The sequence below is a fragment of the Amblyomma maculatum genome, chromosome 2, assembly GCF_055883805.1.
Source record: "Amblyomma maculatum isolate TAMU_Amacu chromosome 2, ASM5588380v1, whole genome shotgun sequence".
Taxonomy (NCBI): Eukaryota; Metazoa; Arthropoda; class Arachnida; order Ixodida; family Ixodidae; genus Amblyomma; species Amblyomma maculatum.
Window position 1 is genome coordinate 90,167,771 of NC_139345.1, and position 23,148 is coordinate 90,190,918.

General features: G+C 46.4%; 1 protein-coding gene across 1 annotated transcript in view; it reads right to left on the minus strand.

The window, feature by feature from the left end:
• LOC146199226 (uncharacterized) overlaps positions 1 to 23,148 on the minus strand; it is a 92,289-nt gene that overhangs the window by 52,497 nt on the left and 16,644 nt on the right. The window contains exons 4-11 of the mRNA XM_084594703.1: positions 22,844 to 22,962; positions 19,276 to 19,389; positions 12,542 to 12,626; positions 10,312 to 10,379; positions 9,414 to 9,473; positions 7,518 to 7,654; positions 3,368 to 3,497; positions 389 to 505 (exon numbers count right to left, since the gene is read on the minus strand). Of these exons, the coding sequence (XP_084450829.1) occupies positions 389 to 505; positions 3,368 to 3,497; positions 7,518 to 7,654; positions 9,414 to 9,473; positions 10,312 to 10,379; positions 12,542 to 12,626; positions 19,276 to 19,389; positions 22,844 to 22,962 (830 nt within the window). The remainder of the gene's footprint in view (positions 1 to 388; positions 506 to 3,367; positions 3,498 to 7,517; positions 7,655 to 9,413; positions 9,474 to 10,311; positions 10,380 to 12,541; positions 12,627 to 19,275; positions 19,390 to 22,843; positions 22,963 to 23,148) is intronic.

Sequence of the window (23,148 nt, forward strand, 5' to 3'; positions counted from 1 at the left end):
TGCGGGATGGCTGCCAGAGATGTCAATATTATGCACGTGGTAAATTTTTCATTTATTTCTTTGATAGTCAAATCTTCAGAGTACTCTTTTCCAATGCAGCATTTGTTCTAAAAACTGACCAATCGACGAGATCGATCACGCCGCACGCCGTGACATTGTCTCTGCGCAGCACCTTGGCGTGCTGCCAATAAATGAGCTGTGAACTTCGACGGCACGAAATGGACAGACGCACCACTGACTACTGCTGTTTCTTTTTTCTTTAAATTTCCAGTTGCCTAAGTGGAGGGTGGGTTCATTATGCAGATAAATACACATAATACAGCACAGCCTTAATATCCACACAAAAATTGGGTGCACGGGCATAACAAGAGCAGGGAAAAAAACATACCTTAATTTGACCCCTCAGTTCCTCAAGCTGACGATGGTAGCGACGTAGCTGAGTGTCATTACTCATGATCTCATTCACCACCGGAGTGTTCTGAATCTTCTTCGCCGAGCTTGCAAACTACAAAAAGTGGTATGCACAAGCATTAAAGGCCTCGTAGCATTGGTACGTGCTTCATTTTTAATGCTGATACACACAACAGAAAGCACAAGCCCAAAATGCCCTTCTAGTAAAAGTTCAAGATCTGTCCAGTATGAAGCACTATTGCTTGCGGATCGAAATAATTACGATATAAATTCATATCGGCAGACTTAGCTAAAACCTGCTCCCAGACAACTCTGCGAGTTTGAGATTCCTTTTTGCAATTGGTACTGCCCCCAGTGGAAGCTACACTGCCATTCATAGATGCTCGCAACGCCTCATTAGGAGCTTTATTTCATTCTTCACTAGCAGCTTGGCCATTCACGTGCACTGTACGGTCAAACTGCTCCCACTGCAGCTCAGCTCCATAGAAAAGCTAGGCTTTGTTTCCTGCAACTGAGCAACGTCATTCATTACTTGCAGTACCTTGGAAGCCTATTTGGGATCTGATGGCAACGCGTCATCAGAAACAGTGCTCCGTGCAAATAAGCCCTGCACGTATCACTCCATAATAAACCCCGTGAAAGGACTAGGTGAAAATACACAAAATGCACAAATAACTTCCATTTTCATAAGCAAGGCTACAGCAACCAAATCCGCCCTGCCAACTGGCCATGTCTACTTGATGGCAGGCTTTCGTTATTAAAACTTCTCCATAAATGCAGCCTACCAGTAGCCACAAAATTACTTGTTCTATGCCCCAAGTACTATGCAGATTATTTACGTGCCTCAATCAATGTGCTCCTCATTTATGGTTTAGTGAAAGCTTAACGGGCACAGAAGGCTACAGTTAGGGTAAACTTAAGATGAATGCCCGGATAAAATGTTGGGAAAGCTCAATAAATGCTATACACTCGAACCCAGATATATCGAACTCGAAGGGGATCGCGAAATAGTTCGATATATCGATAATTCGATATACAGAAATCGGCTTGTGACGGCACTTACGATGCGAAAAAACGATACCGTATTTGTCGCGTAATCAACCCACTCACATAATGAACCCACCCTACACTTTTGCACCCGAGAATTTGAAAAAAAAAAAATGCGTTAAGGCCAGCTCGCTCACATGCAAGCGACTGAGCGATCTCAGCGACGAGCGGCAGCCAAAGAGCGAAAATTTTCAAACTTGTTGGAATTGCATCCCTCTCGCCGCTCGAGCCACCGTGGCAGCTCAAAACAAGGTTTCTGTGTCGTCGCGGCGGCAGAAATCGCAAGCATTTTCGCTTGCATGTCGACGGCGCGTGTCAGTCCGTTTCGGTCGTCTCATCCACAGCTCATTGGCAGCGTGCCAAGATGCTGCGCAGCGCTAACGTCAGGGCGCGTTTATCTTTTGATAGCTCCTGCGGTGGCAGGGAGCGAACCTGGCAGAGTGCCCGTGATGGCTTGATTGCACAAGCCTGGTTCGATTTATCACGCCGCGCTTGGAGCGGGCGTCATGATTGCAGCAGCTGACCGCGTGCTTTCGCCGATTCATACATGCAAGGATAAACGATAAAAAAATAAAAATAAAATAAACATCCCCGCAAAAAAAAAAAAAAATAAAAAAATCCCTGCCGCTTCTTAACGTCCGCAGCCGCCATATCTTACGCTACGCCGCGCGTACAGCACGATAAAAAAAATTACTCGCAAAAAAAAAAAAAAAAAAAAAAAAAAACAGCAGAGAGCTGCCGCTTCTTAACATCCGCAGGCACCATAGCCACGACCGTCCGCCGCCGCGCCGCCGCACGCAGAGGGTTCGCAACACACGCTGGAGAAAGCATCGGACATCTGTCTGAAAACGGGCTGAGCTGGCTTGGCGCATGCGTTGTGCTAGCTGAAGGACAGAGATAGCTCACCAAAAGAATGGGCCCACCCACACACATGGCTTGCAAACGTCATGTGTTATCGCGCGGGAAACGACAACTGCAGATGCGCGCGCCTTTGGGGAATGGACGCGGCGCTGCCCAGACCAGCCGTCGCCGAACTGTCCCCTCTCATTCCTTTCGCGCGTAGCTTGAAAACGTCAGGCGGAAAACGGCCAAAGGTGATGCGATCAAGGCAAACTTTCCAGTGCGTGATGCGGAGTTCAATATATCGAACGACCGGTGAAATTGAGTTCGATATATGACACGGCTTTCCTATACTTTTACATAGGATTTTCAATGGGATATTTCGTGAGTTCGATATAACCAAAATTCGATATATCCGGGTTCGATATAACCGGGTTTGACTGTATTACCGATTATCCTCTCTTTGGGAGGCTATTTTACTGACTGCTTTCGTATAACTATTTTGATACAACTAATATGCTGACATACCTTTTTCATGGGCACTTGTGTTAAAATGGGTTGCTCATAAGACGAATAAATTTTTTAGTGCTTTCAAGTTTGTCTTAATGGAAGCATACTGTGTATACACAGGGGTGTTTTACCGAAGGCTTTCTGCAATTTTTAAGAAGAGGATTTCTGAGGTACAAAACTGCTTTGGCATAGCATACCTTTTTCCCCGCTACTTTTAGGCTCCTTGTATTTCGTAAAAATTTTGAAAATACCATTTTTGTCACTTGGACGAAAGCGAAACCGAGAGATCAGAAGCAGCCCTAGCCACACCAACGAGCAAGCATCACTCAGCGGCGCGCCCGCAATGTGTTTGCCAGCTGGCCGCTCCCGTCCGGGCCGTTGCGAGAAGAGACAATGGGAGAGGGCTGCCGATACTGAACAGCCGTGAAGTAGAAGATGAATATACACCGTCAAGTGTTAAGTGCTGTATTTTTCTCGCCTGTGTTCGTGCCTCATCAAACATTCAGAAACTCAGCCTTCACAAATTCCCCCGTGCACTTATGTGGTTCATCCAAGTCACCTGGAGTGTGCGATGGGTCTGTTCCACACAGAAAGGGTTGATTGTGCAGACTATGGCAGTGTGTGCATTGCCACCGAGAGAATTCCTTAGAATGCGGGTCAGCTTGGAATCCCTGAAGTTGATATGGCCCCTGAGGAAAAAAAGTGCAGCACACAACACGTTAGACATAAAACAGCTGTCAAGCACTGCAGCACAGCCCTTGCATATGCATGCACACTTGCAGCAGCATAATCCCTGCACCTGCTGTGGTCCTAATTACACAAATACTAGTCATAACACATCACTTTATGTGAAAGACCACACACAAACATCCCCACTTGTTTTCAAGCCATACAAACACGCTATGTGTGGCTTAGTAGCATGTTTGGCTTGCAACGCAAGGGTTGTGGGTTCGAATCCACCTAAATCCAGAATTTAGGAAGATTTTATTCAGGCGAAGTCGAGCCCACTTAAATTCAGGCAGTTTTTCTTCAAGCGAAATCAATCACTCGACATTACTTTATGAGACTAAATACTACGAGGCATGCGGAGACCCTTCCCATGTCATGTGCCTTTTTCATTTTGCATTAGGAGGCAGCATTTCCATGCAGATTACTTTTGCGCATTCAAATCATATATTATAACACTGTCACATGGGCATTTCGAAGGCCCTCGAACCGATTGTCTATTGACTGGAAGGCCTTCGAACGCTGCCACATGGATATTTTCAATGGCTATTGAGTTGATAATCTATTGAGTCAACGGAACAGCTCAGAACTCTATCGAGATCTCGAAGGCCTTCGAATGTCGTGCTTGGTTGCTAGCGTTGACCCGAGGAGCGCCACGCGCACACACCGTGTTTATGATACAAAAACATAAACAAGCGTTATTATACTTTATATCTAATTTACGTGGTAAAATATTAGTGCGTATAATAACTTACATATAACATCGCTCTTTTTAAGGCACATTATTTTTGTACTCTCTATCACTGTAACCTGCGCTGCCGAGAAAAGCAAACACAATGAAAAGCACAGCCGTATGAACGTCAACACGCTTTAAAAAAAAAATTTTATTAACAACTAAAAACCTGCAGTTAATAAAAAAAAGGTAAGTTATATTCCATTTTGCATTTATAGAAAGATAATGGTGCCACAAAACTTTGGCGCCAAGCACCGTAACTATTTCAACAGCCTTCGAGCTTTGCCGTGTAGCAGCAACACAACTCCTTCGAGTTCAATCACGATTGAAAATCTTTAAGGCTATCGGCTCAATCGCCTTTGAAAATTACCATGTGACAGGGGTATTACTTATTATAGTCAGAATACATTCAGAGAAAACGACAGATTCACACGATCTGCACAAGTTGCGTCAACTACAGCCCCTCAAAAACTTTGTTGAACATGTTATAGAAAAGAATAGTCAAACTAACTGCATATAAATTTAGAAACCCAAAAGCTCGTGGAAACACTCAAGAAGAAAATTTCACCAAGCTAATTATATTGGTCTTGGGCTTGCCAAGGAAGTTCAGAAATTGAACAAATCATCCTCCAAAGACTGAGGGTTGGGAGGTGGCTCTATCCAACTCAAACGTTAGAGATTAGGGCGACTCTTAGAGAGTGTGGTCGGCAGCAATAGCCAGCATACAAAGGACCTCAACCAAACTAATCCCTCTTCCAAACTGTCAAACATTGGCACCACCACTGCCATTTTTGTACAAGGAATACTGTCTTAAACCAGGGGTTCTCAAACGTTTTTGCTTGGAAGAACCCCAAAAGCCTTCAATAAGTTGCAGGGAACCCCCCCCCCCCCCCCCTGCCTTCACTTACGAGCAATGTTGTCGAGTGCATTTTTGCAAAGAGAGAGTTGCAAAGGTTAAATGTTTATTGCACAGATTAATACAAATACTAATGTGATGGGTGGTACTGCTTCCCTTTTAAGAGCAAGTCAAAGCGTGGCTCAGTAGCACTCAGAGCCAGTCTCATATCAGCTGCCGGGTCAAGACGGCTCCTGTGCTAGTTCTTCAGATAGGCGAGGGCTGAAAATGCCTGTTCACATGCATATGTAGTTGCAAAGGGGAGCGAAATGTCCACTGCCCTTTCAAAGAGGCATGGAAACAGTGAAGCAGTCCCCATCCAAAATGTCACCAAGCCTTCACCATTAAATTTCTCTTTGAGAGCAGTGCTTGCCCTGAGCTCTGAGGATTCTCGCGGAACACAAGACAGCCCACGGAACCCCTGTGTTCCACGGAACCCCTGTGTTCCGCGGAACCCACTTTGAGAACCCCTGTCTTAAACCATGACACAACAGGATGCAGAAAACACCATAGTGGAAGGCACCAGAATAATTTAGACCATTACTTAAGAAGTGCCAACATCACAGAGCAGTTTAAAAAAATTCTAGAGGGCATTTTGGCCGACTAAAGAGTGATGAGGCGAAAACCATAGCGCAGTGGGTGGTAGCCCTCCACAACAGCACCTCTATCTCCATCTCTTCTTTCACTCCCATCTTCCTTCCTTTCTTTGGTGTGGTACATGTGTCTGCAATTAATTGTGACAGATACTGCGCCTTTTCTTTCCTGTAAATCAATTTGAAACGCAGCTGATGCCTGCTGTACTAACGCCTCCTAGACATCTGGGTCTGCCTCTGTTTGCTGTGTGGTGCAGCATTCGAGGAAGTGCCAAATGAAAGGTGCCGCACGGATGCCTGGATCGGACGCCCAGCGGGGTCAGCTTCATACTATATGCGTGAATCTCCTGGTGACGTCATGACCTGTTGCGACAGTACATCGCACACCACTTGTCGAACACAACCAGCATTTCATTGAATGCATCAAAGTTCACCGGTGTTCTATAGTTCGTTTACAGGAAGGTAAAGGCGCAGTATCTGTCACTTGCGGAATCCCGCTATCATCCTCACGGTAGACAAGGTGAATTATGATGAGCGTTTCACGATCCGAGGCGTGGTGCAGTTGGTTAAAGCGCTTGGCTGGGGATCCAAGGGATGGAGGTTCAATTCCCGGTGGAGATAAGATGTATTTATTTATTTTTGTCTATCACCTTCATTGTAGACAAGAAAAATTATGATGTGCGTCATGGTTGATGGCGCACCAGGTCATAACGTACCAACCTCGCAATATCCCGCGGAATCTCGTGAAGAAGTTTGAAACTTCTCACGAACAGACGACAGTATGAGCCACAGCTAGCCTCCGGACGGAGCATGAAGAAGACAACTATGTCTCACATGGTCGGTTTTCCTGCCCCAGCAGTCTGACATTGGTGTCACAGCCCAGCTTCCATACATCTGAACATGTTGTGCCTGCTTTCTCAGGTTGGCACAGAAGCCAACCCAGGCTCATTCAGATCCTCTCACGCACATTATCGCCGCACTCTACGATGAAAATATAGGTGGACAACCAGGTGGCGACAGTAGGAGTCAACGGATCGTAATATTATGGTTCAGCAGAGCTAATCAATTCCAAACCAAACAGGGCAAACAAACTAGCCACCGCCATCCAAATGTCTAACCTCATGCTGTCAACAATGCAAAATTTATAGTCACGATGCCTTAGCCAGTGAAGCATGTGGAAGGTGGGATGGGAGAGATATGCCAGGCACCGATGACCATGAGTCACCCGTGCGGAGTTGAGCCATGGGCAAAACTCACACTACAGACCATGCTGGATCTCACCATCACAAGCCCTTGTCGCGTAAACCCAGGCTGTCGAAAAGTGTCCGCTGGCTCCAGGCTGTCATAGCAGGGTATACATAATTTTATGTCGCGTAATTGAGGTTTTAATACATTATACCAGTGGAGAATTTGCCGGGCCTGCACCGAGTCGTCATAAAATGCAGGTCACTGTATAAACAGGGGGTGCGTAGTTGAGGTTCCATTGTACATCATGCTTCAATTATATCAATAACTTTCCATAAAGTCATCAAAAAAAATTGCGATATAGTGAGATATTGTATTGGTATCCATAACACAGTTCAACTCCAGAAATAAGCCTTCCCAGCCCTACCTTTCGTTTTGATGCTACCAGAAGCTATTAAAAAATCTTGAAACAGCTATTTAGGCTAGAATGGTGGAACGGATGCTAAACGGTGCTTTAAAAACAAACTTTAAAAAGTTCCTTCACAAAGGTGAATGTGCAACAGGTCTGGTATATTACCTTTCTCCACGACTGAGCTTGGAAATGACTTGTGTGAGGAAGGTGAGTGAAAGGTTGATGCGGGTACTCTCACGAAAACGTTCCACAACGTCTCCACACTGCTCAGACCGTTCAGAGCCTGCAAGATCCACCAGGTTCTGAAAGAAAAATTAACCACAAATCAGAAACCATGTCAACGTGACTGCATTTATGAATGTGAACTCTTTACAGTTACAGCACATTAGCTTGCCTTTCACTTCAAGATGAAAAAAGGAAAAACTTTGGTAGCTATGCTAACCAATAAAGCACTTGTCAGTTCAAAAAAAAGAAAAAAAAAAGGTTCTTCATGGGCCTGAACTGTCACCATACTGGGCGTCACACCACAAACATCCATGGGCAACTAAGCTTTCATCGCAAGGGAAAAATAACAGGCGACGGATGATTAAAGACCCCATTTTACTCGCCTTTAAAGGTGCTTGGTTCTGCAGTGATCTTGTCATAAGCTTTATAGAAAATATTTACAGAAAATATTTCTGATAGCTAGCAAGCATCACAGCAAGAGATTTCTCCCAGCATTTGTCGCAAGTGGCGTGTCAGAGGATAGGCAAAGGGTATTGCTTTGCTTGTCTAACAAAATGTACCACTGCTGGCGGTGTGATGCAATGGATTATAAGTTGTTGTGCAACAAAATGAGAAAAGGTAGAAGAACGCCATTGGCACCTGTTTTTTGTACTTCAGAAGTGGCACAAAATGAGTTTTGGAGCCATACAAGAAAGCTGCTTAAGACCTGCTTGTTTGGCATTTAGTTAACTTCGGTGCAGTAGCTCATGTTCAAGAAGCTAGCTTTTGTCAAGAGTGACCACACTGCCAGCCAACTCAAGTACAGCAGCATTCCAAAACAGAATGGACCACATTCAAGCGGTGCCGTATCCCAATCAAAACATGGTTTTGTGATTACTTGCACTCTTAATTATTCAGCACGGTACAAAACGCATTCTATTACATTGTTACTTTGCATCTCACAGGTTCTACCATTGTGTGTTACATTCTTTGTTCTGCACAGCCCTTTCCCTGTATGGTGCATGCATTAAGCCGCATACATTTATTGTAGCCCTGCTTCGTATTTTAGGTGACAGAAGTACAACTAGATAAAAATAATGCTTTTTTCCTCCACAGTATCTGTCTATAAACTATTGATTGCTATGTCACCTCTAACAGCGATATCTTGCATTTGTAACTAAATGACAACTTTGGATAAACTTTGGACAATTTCGGAAAAAAAGGAACAATGTTGAGGCATGAAACAACTTCTCCACACAGCAGGGAGACCTGCAAGGAAAGGACACTTGCCAACCAAGCTAGTTTTCTTTCGGCGCAGCCACTTGACTGTCATGTTTACAAACAGGGAGAGGTCTACTACATGCTCACTGAAGTGACGAACTAGAACTGACAAAGTCGCAGCCAAGTCCCAGCCACCAGACAGCTGTGACAAAAACAGCACGTAGCAGATTTGTGACAAAAACAGCACGTAGCAAAGGGACGAGACACAAGCGCTGATTTACAACTGTTTTTAACTGCTGTCCTGGCTAGTTTTAATATGTGTGGCATCAACGACTTTCCACAGACAAAGCTGCCATAGGAATGGGACACACACCTCAACAATATTTCATTTCCAAATATTTAGTTAGAAAAGAATGCCAGCCAAAACTGAAAATATGCAGCATTTCAGAACCCATGGGGTGCAACAGCAGATGAGTTGCAGCTTGCCCCCCCGTAAACCCTAGTTTAGCCAGCTGCCAGGCCACTGACTAAACCATGGATGTAGGAAAGGGGAAAGGAAAACTGCTTGGAAAAACTACAAAGCTGCACTGACCCAGGGCACTGCAAGAAAAAGCAAATGACAAGTGAAATACTCACCAATTGGCCAACGCTGACTGCTTCATCTGCACCTTCCTCTCTCAGAGTACTTTCTATATTCTGCACACAACAAAAAATAGCACTGTCTCACTGTCTCATACAATAACAAGTCTTGGCCATCTGAAGCTTAACTGCACAGCATTACATAGCACTTAAGGCTCCACAGGCAGCCATTACAAGTCTCGATTTGGTTTGTAGGATTTGACATCCCAAAGTGACTCAGGCTATGAAAAATGCTGTAGCGGAGGGCTCTGGAAGTTTCAACTACCTGGGGTTTTTTAACGTGCACTGACATCGCACAGCACATGGTTGCAGTGCCTTTAGCCCTCATTGAAAAGCAACCATCACGGCCAGGATTCAATCCCACATCTTTGGGCACAGCATTCAAGCGCCCTAACACCACTGTACTACCCCGGCAGGCCTGACCAGACTTATTGCTGCCTAAGATTAGTCTGCCTCACATTCACACTTCTAGTGGAAATCAAGAAGAAATGGGCATGAGGAGGACGTGCAGTGCAAAGAGAGGACTACCGTTGGCCGCTTAGGGTAACAAATTGTATTCCAAGGGAAGGAAAGCGTAGCAGGGGGTGGCAGAAAGTTAGGTGGGCGGATGAGGTCAAGAAGTTCTCAAGGGTCAAGTGGATGCAGCTAACACAGGACCAGGTTAATTGTAGGAATATAAAAACGCCTTCGCCCTGCAGTGGGTATAGTCCGGCTGATGGTGATGATGACATGCATACATGTCATACAACGTATGTGGCTTTTATAATCAAATGCCCCCCCCCCTCTCATAAACAAACTAAGAATCAGCCGAGGGCTGCCTGTTCACAGCACAAGTTAGAATCCGCTGCATTCCGCTCCATAACAGCGGACATATAATCTGTCCCTACAAGCTTACCAATCTGAATATAGTGTGGGATCGAGAGCTTCTCTGGTTGGCCTCTGTGCTTGAGACATGGCGGCGACCTGCAAGATGGGCATTTCTTGAGCATGGGTCAAAGGATGAGTCTTGAATGTTTGTACTCAATGTGTAATAGACCTTGCAATGCAGCAGATGAGGGAAGCAGGATATAAGCATAAAAGGGCAATAATATGCACTTTCTTTTCATTCCCAACGTCAGCACATGCACCCTTGCACTCATGAATAGCGCGTGACTACTTCCACCCTAGCCGTTTTGCTGTCACGAACGTACCGGTACGTTTTCGCTCTTCCCCTCCACAGTGTCACCAACGTACCGGTACATTCTCTATCGTGAGTTCAAAACTTCGCGCCTGAGCGCAAAGCTGGCGTGCTTGGACAGGCTGCGCCATCTGTAATATCTTTCTACAAGTTCGCATTTTCGCCCCGCGTTGTGTTGATATGCATATACTAAAGAATGTGGAGCAACCGCGCCCACCCCCGCCATCACCTTCTTTGCTGGGGGGCACGGTCGCTCCGCATGCGCTACTCTATCACGCTAAGTGATCATGCGGCGTGTGCATGCGATTATGGGTTCACGAATTCTAGAACACTGTAGTTAAAGGGTTGTTCTGCCATCTACCGCAGGTTTGCAGGTTTTTATTTTTATTCTTTTTTCGTCTCTGCTACGACGCCACGTCACATTCAGGGACTCGCGCCATTGGCACATGACTCGATCGCTGCTTTCGCTCTATCTTGCTGCGCCCTTGCTTGCGGCTAGCAGCAGCAAAGTAGGTTGTTTTCATGGTTGTTTTAGCCTCTTTCCATCTCCCTCTGCCATCTTGATTTCACAACGTGCCATTTATCTCGGTTGTGCAGGCCATCGAAAGTGCGCCTCCGTGTGTGCGGTTACTTTTGGATGGCTGACCGGGCAGGACCTTCGACTCCGGACTGGAGCGATTGCTCTTTTGATTATGAATACGAGCAGAGCTCGTATTCAGACTTTCAAGAAGTATTGAGCAGTTGTTTTCTTATATTATCCCTATTTAGCTCATTTATAATGAGGCTGATAATGATGATGACTTCATTAACAATACCTGCAGAACACTCGCTATGCTTGTTCCCTGAAACCAAGCCAACACTGGGTGTGCGTCACAGCCAGAAATGCCCTACAGCGAAAGGGCTAGAAGCTAAACTAGTGGTGTCATGGAGATAAAAAAACTCTGACTAGTGGTTGAAAGCAATCCTAATGGTTAAAGACAGTTTAACTGGAGTTTAACCTAAATAATAAGACAAGACATGCTTATTACTACCAAGTAGTGGAGGTCATGTGGCCAGCTTCGGAAAGTTCATTACAACTACAGATCTAAAATTTTCAAGAAAACACTGCACTGCACAAGAAAAAAATGTACTTCATGCTTAAATCTACTCTTTATTACAGGAAAGGCAGTCTAGTATTTAGTTATGAATTAACCACTGCTAATAAAATGGTCAAGCCTACACTGTCTACTAGCCTACAAAATCGCAACTTGCAAAGGCCATCAGTATGAATACCTGCTCTCCCTCATCCTTGCTGGTGGGTGGGTTACATCTTTGCAGTTTGCTGATAAACACTCATTAACACTGTAACAAAAGCGACCAACAAGTTCTTTACAAACTGGATGTAAAAACTCGTTGATAGGTTTATAAAAAAGCAGAAGAAAAAACATGCCCTGTCTATATATCACTACATTTGGGAAAAGCCGCTGTGATGGCGAACTCTTATCCCGTTTTTGCTCTTTATGCAAACGCGTAGTCTTAGTTCTCAGATGTTCGCTACTATGCCCCTAGGCACAGTGAAGCAGTTTCCGGTGTCTCCCCTTTTAGCGTTTTGTGTGCACGGGAACGGCCTTCTCACATGTTATCGCATTTTTTTCCTTTCATGCTTTGCGCTTTTGCATCTAGGCACAGCAGAAAAGCCACCATGGTAGGTGAGGAGTGCCACTGTATGCCAGCTCCTTCCTGTAGCACGCACCCAAGTTCGGCCCGCTCGTACGCTGACACACATGCTGCGATTGGTAAACGCATGATGCAACTATATAACTTGCCAATGTTTGGGATGCTATATCTGGGAACGTATTAACCGAAACAAAACTGTTACAACTCTATGGGATATTTTTACTGCCCACAATTTTGAGAGCATAAGAGTGTATCAGTTATGTTCTAAAGTACACAGAAACACGCTACTCACATTCACCAGTCCTCAGCGCAGCTTGAACTTGTTCCTTGGACCGAACTGTAAGTTCAGTTAGGTCGACTATTGTTGGCTGGCCATCCTGAAGGGATTAAATCATGAAGGATTAAAAGTGTGTCAGGTAAGTACACCATACAATGAAAATTGCAAGGACGATGCATGGAAGAGCCTGACCTTCATGTCAATACAATGAAGGCTCTTTAATTCAAAACTCGATCATTCAAATTTTTTTATTGATAATTCGAACTGCGCTATTTGGTCCGACCCAGCACCATAGAAGTGTATGTATAAAAAAACCCATTAATTTGAACGCGAGTCTGTTTCGCCATAGATCATTCGAACTTCGCGCCGTCGCGCCTGAGTGGCTTGGAGCCCGGCACATGGCCAAAAAGAAATGAGTGTGATAGGGCAGCATAGCTATGAGGCTCATTCCTTTACTTCTAGACGAGATTCCAGCACAGCTGCCAACATAAATCATATACTGCAAATCTTGTGGAATACGTTTCTGAAAAGTTAGTAGCCTCAGCAGTATTTTCTCTGCCGTCGCAGGCCAGCTCTAATAAATAAAATGGTATTCGTCATTTCTGTTCGCATGAGGTCCCATTGTTATATAATGCTTAGTTGACGAACATGCGTCCAACCTCTGCATTCTACTAGAGCTGCATCAGCATGGACAGGGCGGACTCAGCCAACTCAAAGAAGGGATCTTGCATAAATCAACTCAAAGCGCACTGGGTGTTTTGCAACATCTCAGTGATGGCATGCGCTCACAGCAGTGTTTGTTCTCTTGCAAAAACGACTATATTGTTACGGTACGCAGTGAAAGAGACGATGACGAAGTGCTGGGCTAGTGGAGAAAGACGACGCTGCAGCTACATCTGGTTCTCCTGTGAGTGTCCCTGACGGTGAACTGTTGCGGCTACGACGTACCATCGCCTCCTAACATCTCGACGTGCCTCGTAACATCTTGGTGGAGCTGCTGGGTAAGACACCAATACCACAAGCTGGATCTCCGTAGTGGCCGCCAACTTGGTGCTAGCACTATGCAGTCCGACGCAGCTACCTCTACAGTGGCACAACCAGCGCCCACTGTCGTCGTTGCGCAGCCTCGTGATCCGGGAACCTTTTGCGGCACCAATGACATCGACGTCGAAGACTGGCTCGCTATGTACGAGCGAGTCAGTAAGCACAACCGATGGGACGCAACGTTGATGCTTGCAAATGTCATTTTCTACCTGGCTGGTACGGCGCGCGTCTGGTTCGAGACGCATGAAGAAGATCTAACATCCTAGGACATGTGCAAAGAGAAGCTTCGGGATCTCTTTGGCAAGCCGATCGGACGCAAGCTCGGCGCTAAAAAGGACCTGGCATCGCGAGCACAGTCGCCGACCGAATCATATCTGTCATACATACAAGACGTACTAGCTCTTTGCCGCAAAGTGAACAGCGCCATGCCCGAGTGTGACAAGGTGGGCCACATCTTAAAGGGCATTGCTGATGACGCTTTCAACCTTCTATTTTGCAAAGATTGTACGACGGTCGACTCCGTCCTCGAGGTATGCCGGCGGTTTGAGCAAGCTAAACATCGTCGTATTGCTCCCCGCTTCGACCGCTTGCCAAATACAGTTGCTACGTCTTCGTGCGAAGATCTGCCAACACTGCAGCAGCCGTCCCATGAGCCAAACTTGACCAGGATAGTTCGCAGAGAGCTGGAGGCAATGGCCCCCGTCGCATTCACACCTCAGCCGGCGGATGCTACTATAGCACTGATCCAAGCTGTCGTTCGCCAAGAATTCGCGAACGTGGGCCTTAATGCGAGCGTAAGCCTCAGCTCTGGTCAGCCGCCCGCACAGCCATCTGTCCAGCCCACCGTTCTGGTGGTAGCTGCTGCGGCTCCGACTGCGCCCTTCCCGACGCTACCGCAACCCAGAAGAATGGCGGACCTTGGACAACCGACCCATCTGCTTCAACTGCTCACGTGCCGGCCACATTTCTCGCCATTGCCGCAGCCGTTCGGTTCCGCCACCTTGACCTCACTACTATCATGATATCAGCACCGCCTACGGATCACACCCAACCTTTCTCCGTGATACGCCCTCTCGGGACTTTAACCCGCCATCCCCGCACATGTCCAGCCGATCGCCGTCTCCCCAGACCCGCCGTTCCCGCTCGCCCCTACCTCACCGTTCCTCGTCCCCTCATCCTCACTTCACTGGCCCGCTCCCGGAAAACTGATCAATGCAGCTCCCGGAGGTGAAGCTGCATTGACGACCCGGCCCGAAAATCCTCTGCTGACCCTCGCTCATCGCCGCAATCTTCTAGATATCTGTGCAGATGGTGTGCCTGTGACCGCCCTCATTGACACTGGTGCCCAAATTTCCGTCCTCAGCTCTTCGTTTCGCTGCCGACTCAAAAAAGTTGTCACACCCGCCTCTTCATCAGCCGTTCGTGTCGCCGATGGAGGCGTCGCTGCCGTCGTGGGACTTTGTACTGCGTGCGTGAGCATTTGTGGTTGAACTACCCCTGTGCTCTTCACTGTAATCGACCGCTGCCCTCACGATGTGATCCTCGGCATCGACTTTTTAACGGCGCACTCTACCCTGATTGATTGTTCAAGTGGCCTCCTTCGCTTAGACCTGCCTTTCTGCTCCGACTGCACAGATATCAAGCCACGCCTCTGCTCCGTTGAGTTTGTTCGCCTACCGCCCAAAGCTGCCATGTATGTTTCTTTGGCCCCGTTTCCTGCTATTCCTGATGGTACATACGTCACTTGTTCAATCACCGATGTTGTTCTCCACCGTAACGTCATACTCCCTCACACTGTCCTGACCGTCGCGGATAACAGAACCTATCTTCCCGTCCTTAACTTTAGCCGCTCTGTCCAAGTTTTGCCCCATGGCATTGCACTCGCTGACTTGCTTCCGTTGGCTGACTGTGAAGTTTCTGCCCTCAAGCCTGTGCCTCTGTCTGAACCCTCCATATCAGCTTCTCGTTCAACCCTTTTTACTCCCATGATAGCACCGGATTTGACACCTCAGCAAGCCAGTGCTCTCTCCGACCTTTTGTTGTCGTACAGCGACATTTTTGATTTTGGCGACCGACCTTTGGCCCAGACATCTGTCATTACCCATCGCATCAATACTGGTGATGCCAGCCCTATTCGCAGAAGGCCTTATCGACTCTCTCTTGCTGAGCGCCACGTGATACAGAAGGAGGTCGACAAGATGTTGACAAATAATATTATTGAGCCTTCCTGCAGTCCCTGGGCGTCTCCTGTCGTTTTAGTCAAAAAGAAAGATCAAACTTGGAGGTTCTGTGTAGATTGCCGCCACCTCAATCAGATCACTAAAAAAGACGTTTATCCGCTCCCGAGAATTGACGACGCCCTCGACTGCTTGCATGGTGCCAGCTATTTTTCCTCGATCGACATGCGTTCCGGCTACTGGCAAATAGCTGTCGACGAACGGGATCGAGAAAAAACCGCATTTGTCACCCCTGACGGACTATACCAATTCAAGGTCATGCCATTTGGCCTCTGTAACGCTCCTGCGACCTTCGAGAGCATGATGGACTCGCGTCTCCGTGGCTTCAAGTGGACAACGTGCTTATGCTACTTAGATGACATTGTCGTTTTCTCTCCCACGTTCACAAGTCACCTTGAACGGCTTTCTACGATACTGGCAGTCTTTCGCCGCGCCGGTCTTCAACTCAACGCAAAAAAATGCAGCTTCGGCCACCGCCAGATCAAAATCCTGGGACATTTGGTTGACGAAAATGGTGTGCAGCTCGACCCTGATAAAGTTCGTGCAGTCTGCGAGTTCCCTACACCACGTAATACAAGTGATGTGCGAAGTTTTCTCGGGCTCTGCTCCTACTTCCGTCGCTTCATTCGGAACTTCGCTGACCTAGCACGTCCCCTTACCTCCCTTTTGCAGAAAAACATGAATTTCTCGTGGAGCCGTGAACAAGCTCAGGCCTTCACAACGTTCATTTCCGCGCTCACCGCTCCTCCTGTAGTGGCGCAATTCGACCCGTCTGCGTCTACAGAACTGCGCGCCGACGCTAGCGGACATGGTATTGGCGTCATCCTTGCCCAGTACCAGCACGGCCACTCTCGTGTGATTGCCTATACCAGCCGCCTTCTATCTCAGTCCGAGCGCAATTATTCCATTACGGAGCGCGAATGCCTTGCACTTGTTTGGGCGTTGACCAAACTCCGCCCTTATTTGTTTGGGCGGCCCTTCAGCGTAGTGACGGACCATCATGCCTTGTGTTGGTTGTCATCACTTAAGGACCCTACTGGCCGCTTAGGTCGCTGGGCCTTGCGATTACAAGAATACACGTTTACTGTTGTGTACAAGTCAGGCCGCCTACATCAAGACGCCGACTGCTTGTCCCGCCACCCTGTTGACCCTCCTGAACTTCCTGACAATACTGCTGACGACTGCGTTTTGTCCATTTCGAACTTTCTCCACATCGGCGTCGAACAGAGTCGTGATCCTTCCCTGCGCCGCATTATTGATCACCTGCGCAATGACAGCACCGATCCGCCCATCAGTATGTTTGTGCTGCTTAATAACACATTATACCGACGCAATATGCGCCCAGATGGTGTAGACCTTTTGCTTGTTGTCCCGACACATCTACGCTCTGCTGTCCTTGCGCACCTTCATGATGCTCCTACAGCAGGGCACCTAGGAGTGTCCCGCACATACGACAATGTTCGACGGCGATTCTACTGGCCTGGCCTCTACCGCTCTGTTCGTCGCTATGTCGCCGCCTGTGAGCTGTGCCAGCGCAGGAAGACCCCGTCTCTTCACCCTAGTGGGCCCCTGCAACCACTCGCAGTTCCAACTGAGCCCTCTTCTCGAGTTGGTCTTGACCTGCTTAGGCCATTTCCCACATCCATTTCAGGGAACAAATGGATTGCCGTAGCGACCGATTAAGCCACCCGGTATGCCATAATCAGAGCTATCCCCACCAGCTGTGCCTCCGACGTTGCAGACTTTCTTTTGCATGACGTCATCTTGCTTCATGGTGCTCCTCGTCAACTGCTCACCGATCGCGGTCGCTGTTTCCTTTCTAAAGTTGTTAATGACCTTCTGCAATCATGCGCTACGCGCCACAACTTCACAACGGCCTACCATCCACAAACGAACGGTCTTACTGAGCGCCTTAATCGTACCCTGACCGATATGATGTCAATGTATGTTTCTGACCATCACCGTGACTGGGACATCTCTTTACCTTTCATAACATTCGCTTATAACTCCTCACGGCATGACACCGCCGGATACTCTCCCTTTTATCTACTCTTCGGCCGCGACCCTCTACTTCCCTTCGACACCTTACTGCCTCTTGACGATTCCTCCTGCAGTTACTCTTCTGATGCCATCGCCCGCGATGATGCCGCCCGTCATATTGCTCGAGACCGGCTTCGTGCGTCCCAGCGTTCTCAAAAGCACCGTTACGATCTCCAGCACCGTGACGCCTACTACCCTCCTGGTTCCCTCGTACTCCTCTGGCTCCCTGCTCGACGTGTAGGCATGTGCGAGAAACTTCTGCCCCGCTACGTGGGCCCTTACCAGGTCTTGCGGCAACTTACCGACGTGACGTACAAGATTATCCCTGTGAACCGCCACTCTCCTGCAAACCATCATCCAGAAGTCGTGCATGTCGCCCGTCTCAAACCTTATATCTCGCGCTCACCTGTGTAGTCTACGCACCGGGACTGTGCTTCTTCCACGGGGGGGGGGGGTATTGTTACGGTACGCAGTGAAAGAGACGATGACGAAGTGCTGGGCTAGTGGAGAAAGACGACGCTGCAGCTACGTCTGGTTCTCCTGTGAGTGTGTCCCTGACGGTGAACTGTTGCGGCTATGACGTACCATCGCCTCCTAACATCTCGACGTGCCTCGTAACAATATTACTAAAGACCTAACGATATGCTGACAAAACTTGCAGGGCAACTCAAAATTGCCAAAAACAAAGCCAACAAAACCTAAAGACCGTTAAAAGCCATGCCTCCGGCAATACAACATTTCTGCCCGCTAAACAGTGTAAAAACCTCCTAAATTCAGACTGCTAACTTGGCAACACTGGAGTGCACAAATAGTCCCTTTCGTACACTTATGCAAATATAACAGACAATGCCACCAGTCCATTCTCCACTGAAGAGGCAGCTTCTGACGAGGCCTGCATATGCCAACATCACATTCGGCGAAATGCGAAACTAACAACGATTTCCTTAAGAGGTTTGCCAGCCAATCACGCAGAAAAGCGAACTATGCAATAACAGGCACACATTGTCTGCTCTGGGTCAAGCACAGAGCCACAGCCAAAGGCAGAACTGTTCCTAGAAGCTGTCGCACGCTGGATCGCATCCCCGGTCTGGATTACGATTTTAAACACCCTTTGTGGACGCAACGGCTATCAATGAAATGCTCAGCGACTGTCTCTCATTTTGGGCAGCTTCCGCTGACTATCATGCGAAATGCAGCGTGCGCAATTTTTCGGCGTACAATCGAGGTTTTCATAATGCCCTCACCAAATCATTGCAAGATTTTGATCATCGCATAAACAAGAAAACCTAAACCGGGCTTTCACTTCAGTTTGCGTCGCACGAAAATGAAACAAGCCAACTAACAGCTGCATGCCACACGCTAGAGCTCAGAGCAAAACACAGTCGCCAAGTCTACACAAAAGGCAGAGAGTACAAACAAACAACTGACTGCATTATCCCTTATCTGGAGACTTTTTCCATAGCCTGCATCCAGGAGATCCATGATGTTCTCGTTGTATATCTCAATATAAGAGACTCTTATCAAGTACTCCCGCAGAGGCTCCTGTGTGAGGAAATAAACCGAGTCATTAATGAGCATTTCTGTAGACTTACACTTACTGCCAAGTATTGCCGCCCAATACTGGCAGTAAGTGTAAGTGTATCAGTAGGTATCAGTATTAAGCATATCAGTAGTTACATAGCTACTTTTTCTTTTCTCGCATCACTTAAGCGTCAACTACACTTCACACCCATCATTTGGTTCATGAAACCAAAACAGTAATAAGGACAAATTAAAGTATCTAGCAGTTGCCATTTGGCATCTATGCTCCTCCTTCAAGACTTCAGCTTGTCATTGGGCATCTTAGAATAGTGTTGTAGCGGATAGGAGGATGCTAACCACATCCTTCCGCCTTTCAGTGTAGCATTTTGAGTAAGTGCATTGGCACGCCATTATTCCCTTACAACAGAGAGAGTCACCCTACACTAAAAACTCAGTTTTGACCTGCAGAAATTTCTTCCGCTGCTAGGCAAAAATCCCGCAGAGAAGATTTTCCACTAAAACTATACTGCAGATGACAATTTTAATAAGCTTGATATTTTTTTTTTTATGTGTGCTTTCATTCCATGAATTAAAATTCATGAATCTGAATGCTTGCGTGATGGATGGAATGATTTTCACAAACCCGCTGAGTCTTGTTTTCTAGCAACCAGTGGTCAACAATACAGATTTAATTTTCACTGCAGCCATGTGTGCAGCACCTTTGCAGCCAATTGGCTTCAATGTCAGTAGCATGTGAATAATAGCCACAATGAAACAGTTCATTCACTGACAGACTGAGAATTGACAACACAGCCGGTGTCAAATTGCACTTTGGATCTACTGCGCAGCAAAGTGCATTGCGCACACTGACTTACTGAGGTGAGTGTGGACAGCTCGACCTGCAAAGATGCAATGAGAACAGCCTTTTCTATAGCAAGCTTTGACTATGTTGCCAAGACAATAGAGATTTAAACAGAGTCCTACTTTAGATAGACTGATACTTCTCCCACTGGGGAATCGAACCTCCATCCCTTGGATGGAGCTCCAGCGCTTTACCACTGCGCCACGCCCTGGATTGTGAAACGCTCTTCATAATTCCCCTTGTCTGCAGTGAGAATGATAGCGAGACTCCGCGAGTGACAGATACTGTGCCTTTCCTTTCCTGTAAACGGATTATAGAACGCCGGTGAACTTTGATGTGTTCAATGAAATGCTGGTTGCGTTCGACAAGGGGAGCGCGATATACCGTCACGACAGGTCATGACGTCACAAGGCGATTAATGCATATGAAGCTGACCCCACCGAGCATCTGATCCAGGTGTCCGTGCGCCCTTTCATTTGCTGCTTCCTCGAACGCCGCACCACACAGCAAGCAGAAGCAGATCAAGATGTCTAGAAGGCGTTAGTACAGCAAGCATCAGCGGCGTTTGAAACTAGTTTACAGGATAGAAAAGGCGCAGTGTTTGTCACAATTCTCCGCATACACATGTACCAGGCCATGAAGGAAGGAATGTGAAACAGTAGTCACTCTCTTTACTCGAAGCATCATTTACTGCCACATGCGCAACAGTCGCGTAGCAGAATGCAGTACTCAGGCTTTCGCCTTTCACCACTTTAGTTGCCAAAGTGTTTCGTAATTGTTTTGGTTGCGAAAGACACCTTTTTACTGCAAATGCAACTAAATTCTAAAACTAAATTTCAATCAAACCTAGAGTAACATATCAAAATTTACATTAAATGTTCTTCCATAGACATGAATAATATTTACTTAAGCACTATACAAAAACATGAAAACATAATTTTCAGTTTCAAATTTTGGGACACTTATAGCATATGCAGTGCATACTAACGTTTCCCTTGCATGTACAATATCATATGCTAGAAATTTTTACCAACCGTTTCCCCGATGTTTTCATGCAATAGCCGGGGGGGAGTTGAATTGAAGAGCAACAAAAAACCAGTGCAGTGAAAAGTAGCGCAGTTATTGTCTGTGATGATTGCAAGGACATGAAGGTTCACTTTTTTAAGTCTGAAGACTACTGCTTTTGCAGTCTCATGCAGTTGCTCTGCTGTTATTTTTTGCATTGGAAGGATGTGCACAGCATCCTTGAAAGGTCTGAGAGACTACACCATAAATACATGAGTTGTCTTAGCAGGTTGAGAACAGTTCACAGCAGCCCCTGTTAGGCTGTCACACTTATAATCACTGAGCTGCTGCAATTATATCTCATGTATTATTAGCTGCATTTCTTACATGACCTGTAGGTAATTAAATGGTCTCTCAAATACACAAAAAATTTTTGTTTAACTTTATAAATAACGCAGAAAAAAATCTCGCTGAGAACAAGCTGCAAAAAACCTCAAGGAGCATAAAAACCTTAAATATCAATATAAAACACCACAATAAGAACATTTAGGACATAGTATAAAAAACAAAAAACTACATGTTCTTGTTTATTTGTTGTAAAAAAATTGGCCCATCTATTTGCAGATTTCTTTAGTGCTGCTCAGAAGCAGCAGTCACCATCTAGCTCATGCAGCAGGCTGAGAGTCTCGCATGTCTGTTCTCCCAACTGCACTAATAGGCAGTGAGGCCGAATTGTCAAGAAACAAAAACATTATATAATGATGTCCATTTTGAAGGTGTGCCTATCTCATAGCTATATTGCTAAAATAGATAATAACATTCGTTTTCATCTCTGTTTTCCTCAGTTCATAGCACAGCTTTTCAGTATTTGGGTTCTCAAACCTTTTGTGGTTTATGGCTGAAACGTATTGCGGCACATTTTGTACAGGGTAGCACAGCGCAACTGGTTTGCGTCAGAATTGCAAATCTGCTCTATGAGCTGTTCTCTGAGCTAGGCGCTCAAACCTCACTCAATGTTGCTAAAAGAGCTTCACACGAAGTTCTGGAGGAGCCATCTCATGTGCCTGAATTTTCCTCACAGCTACTGAATAGAACTAAAACAGTGGGCACACGGTCAATTGCTCACGAGTGTGATAAAGTTGAACATACGCTTTCATTGGGCCCCTAGTTAAAGGCTGATATTTGCCTGACATATCATCCAAACTGAAATCTGATCTTGCAAAGTCGTTTTCTGATTTTCTACTGCTCTTGTCAAAAAGATCCGTGGTAGAAGCAGCGGAATTGCGTGAAGGCTGCCGAATTCGTAACGCATCCTAGCGCGAACTCAATGCCGCTTTTGTTGACGTCTGAAATTACTCCGCTCTGAATACTTATTTCTATGTCGCCGCCTGCCAAAAAAAAAAGTGAACTAAGCCGGAACTGAAAACTAGCGTTGTCGCTTTATCTGCACAAATGCGGTTACACCACATTTCATCGCATGAAAATTTGGGTCTAACACAGCATCAAAAACCATCGGTCATATATGAGTGAATTCCTACTGAGTGGTCCTGAAAGAGTTTAATATTAGACATTTCAGCACAGCAAAAAACAGGATTGAGCGCAACTCACACTTTCAATGATGTTGAATATGGCCTCAATGGACGAAGGAATGAGCCCGGGCTGCTTGTCAGTCCCCAACATGGTGTGAGTCTTACCTGATGACGTCTGTCCAAAGGCAAATATAGTGCCTGCAACGAACGCCATGTTACGCTTGAAATCCTCATCTCGCTTATAGTGCTGCAGAAATCATTAAAACAATGTAATAAGCGAGGAAATGTAGCCATGGCACAGTTTCAGTAGGAACGCTACAAATATCTGCACCAAAAATAAAAACAGCTTCGGCACAAGCAATGAGGACCAGCAGTTAGATCATA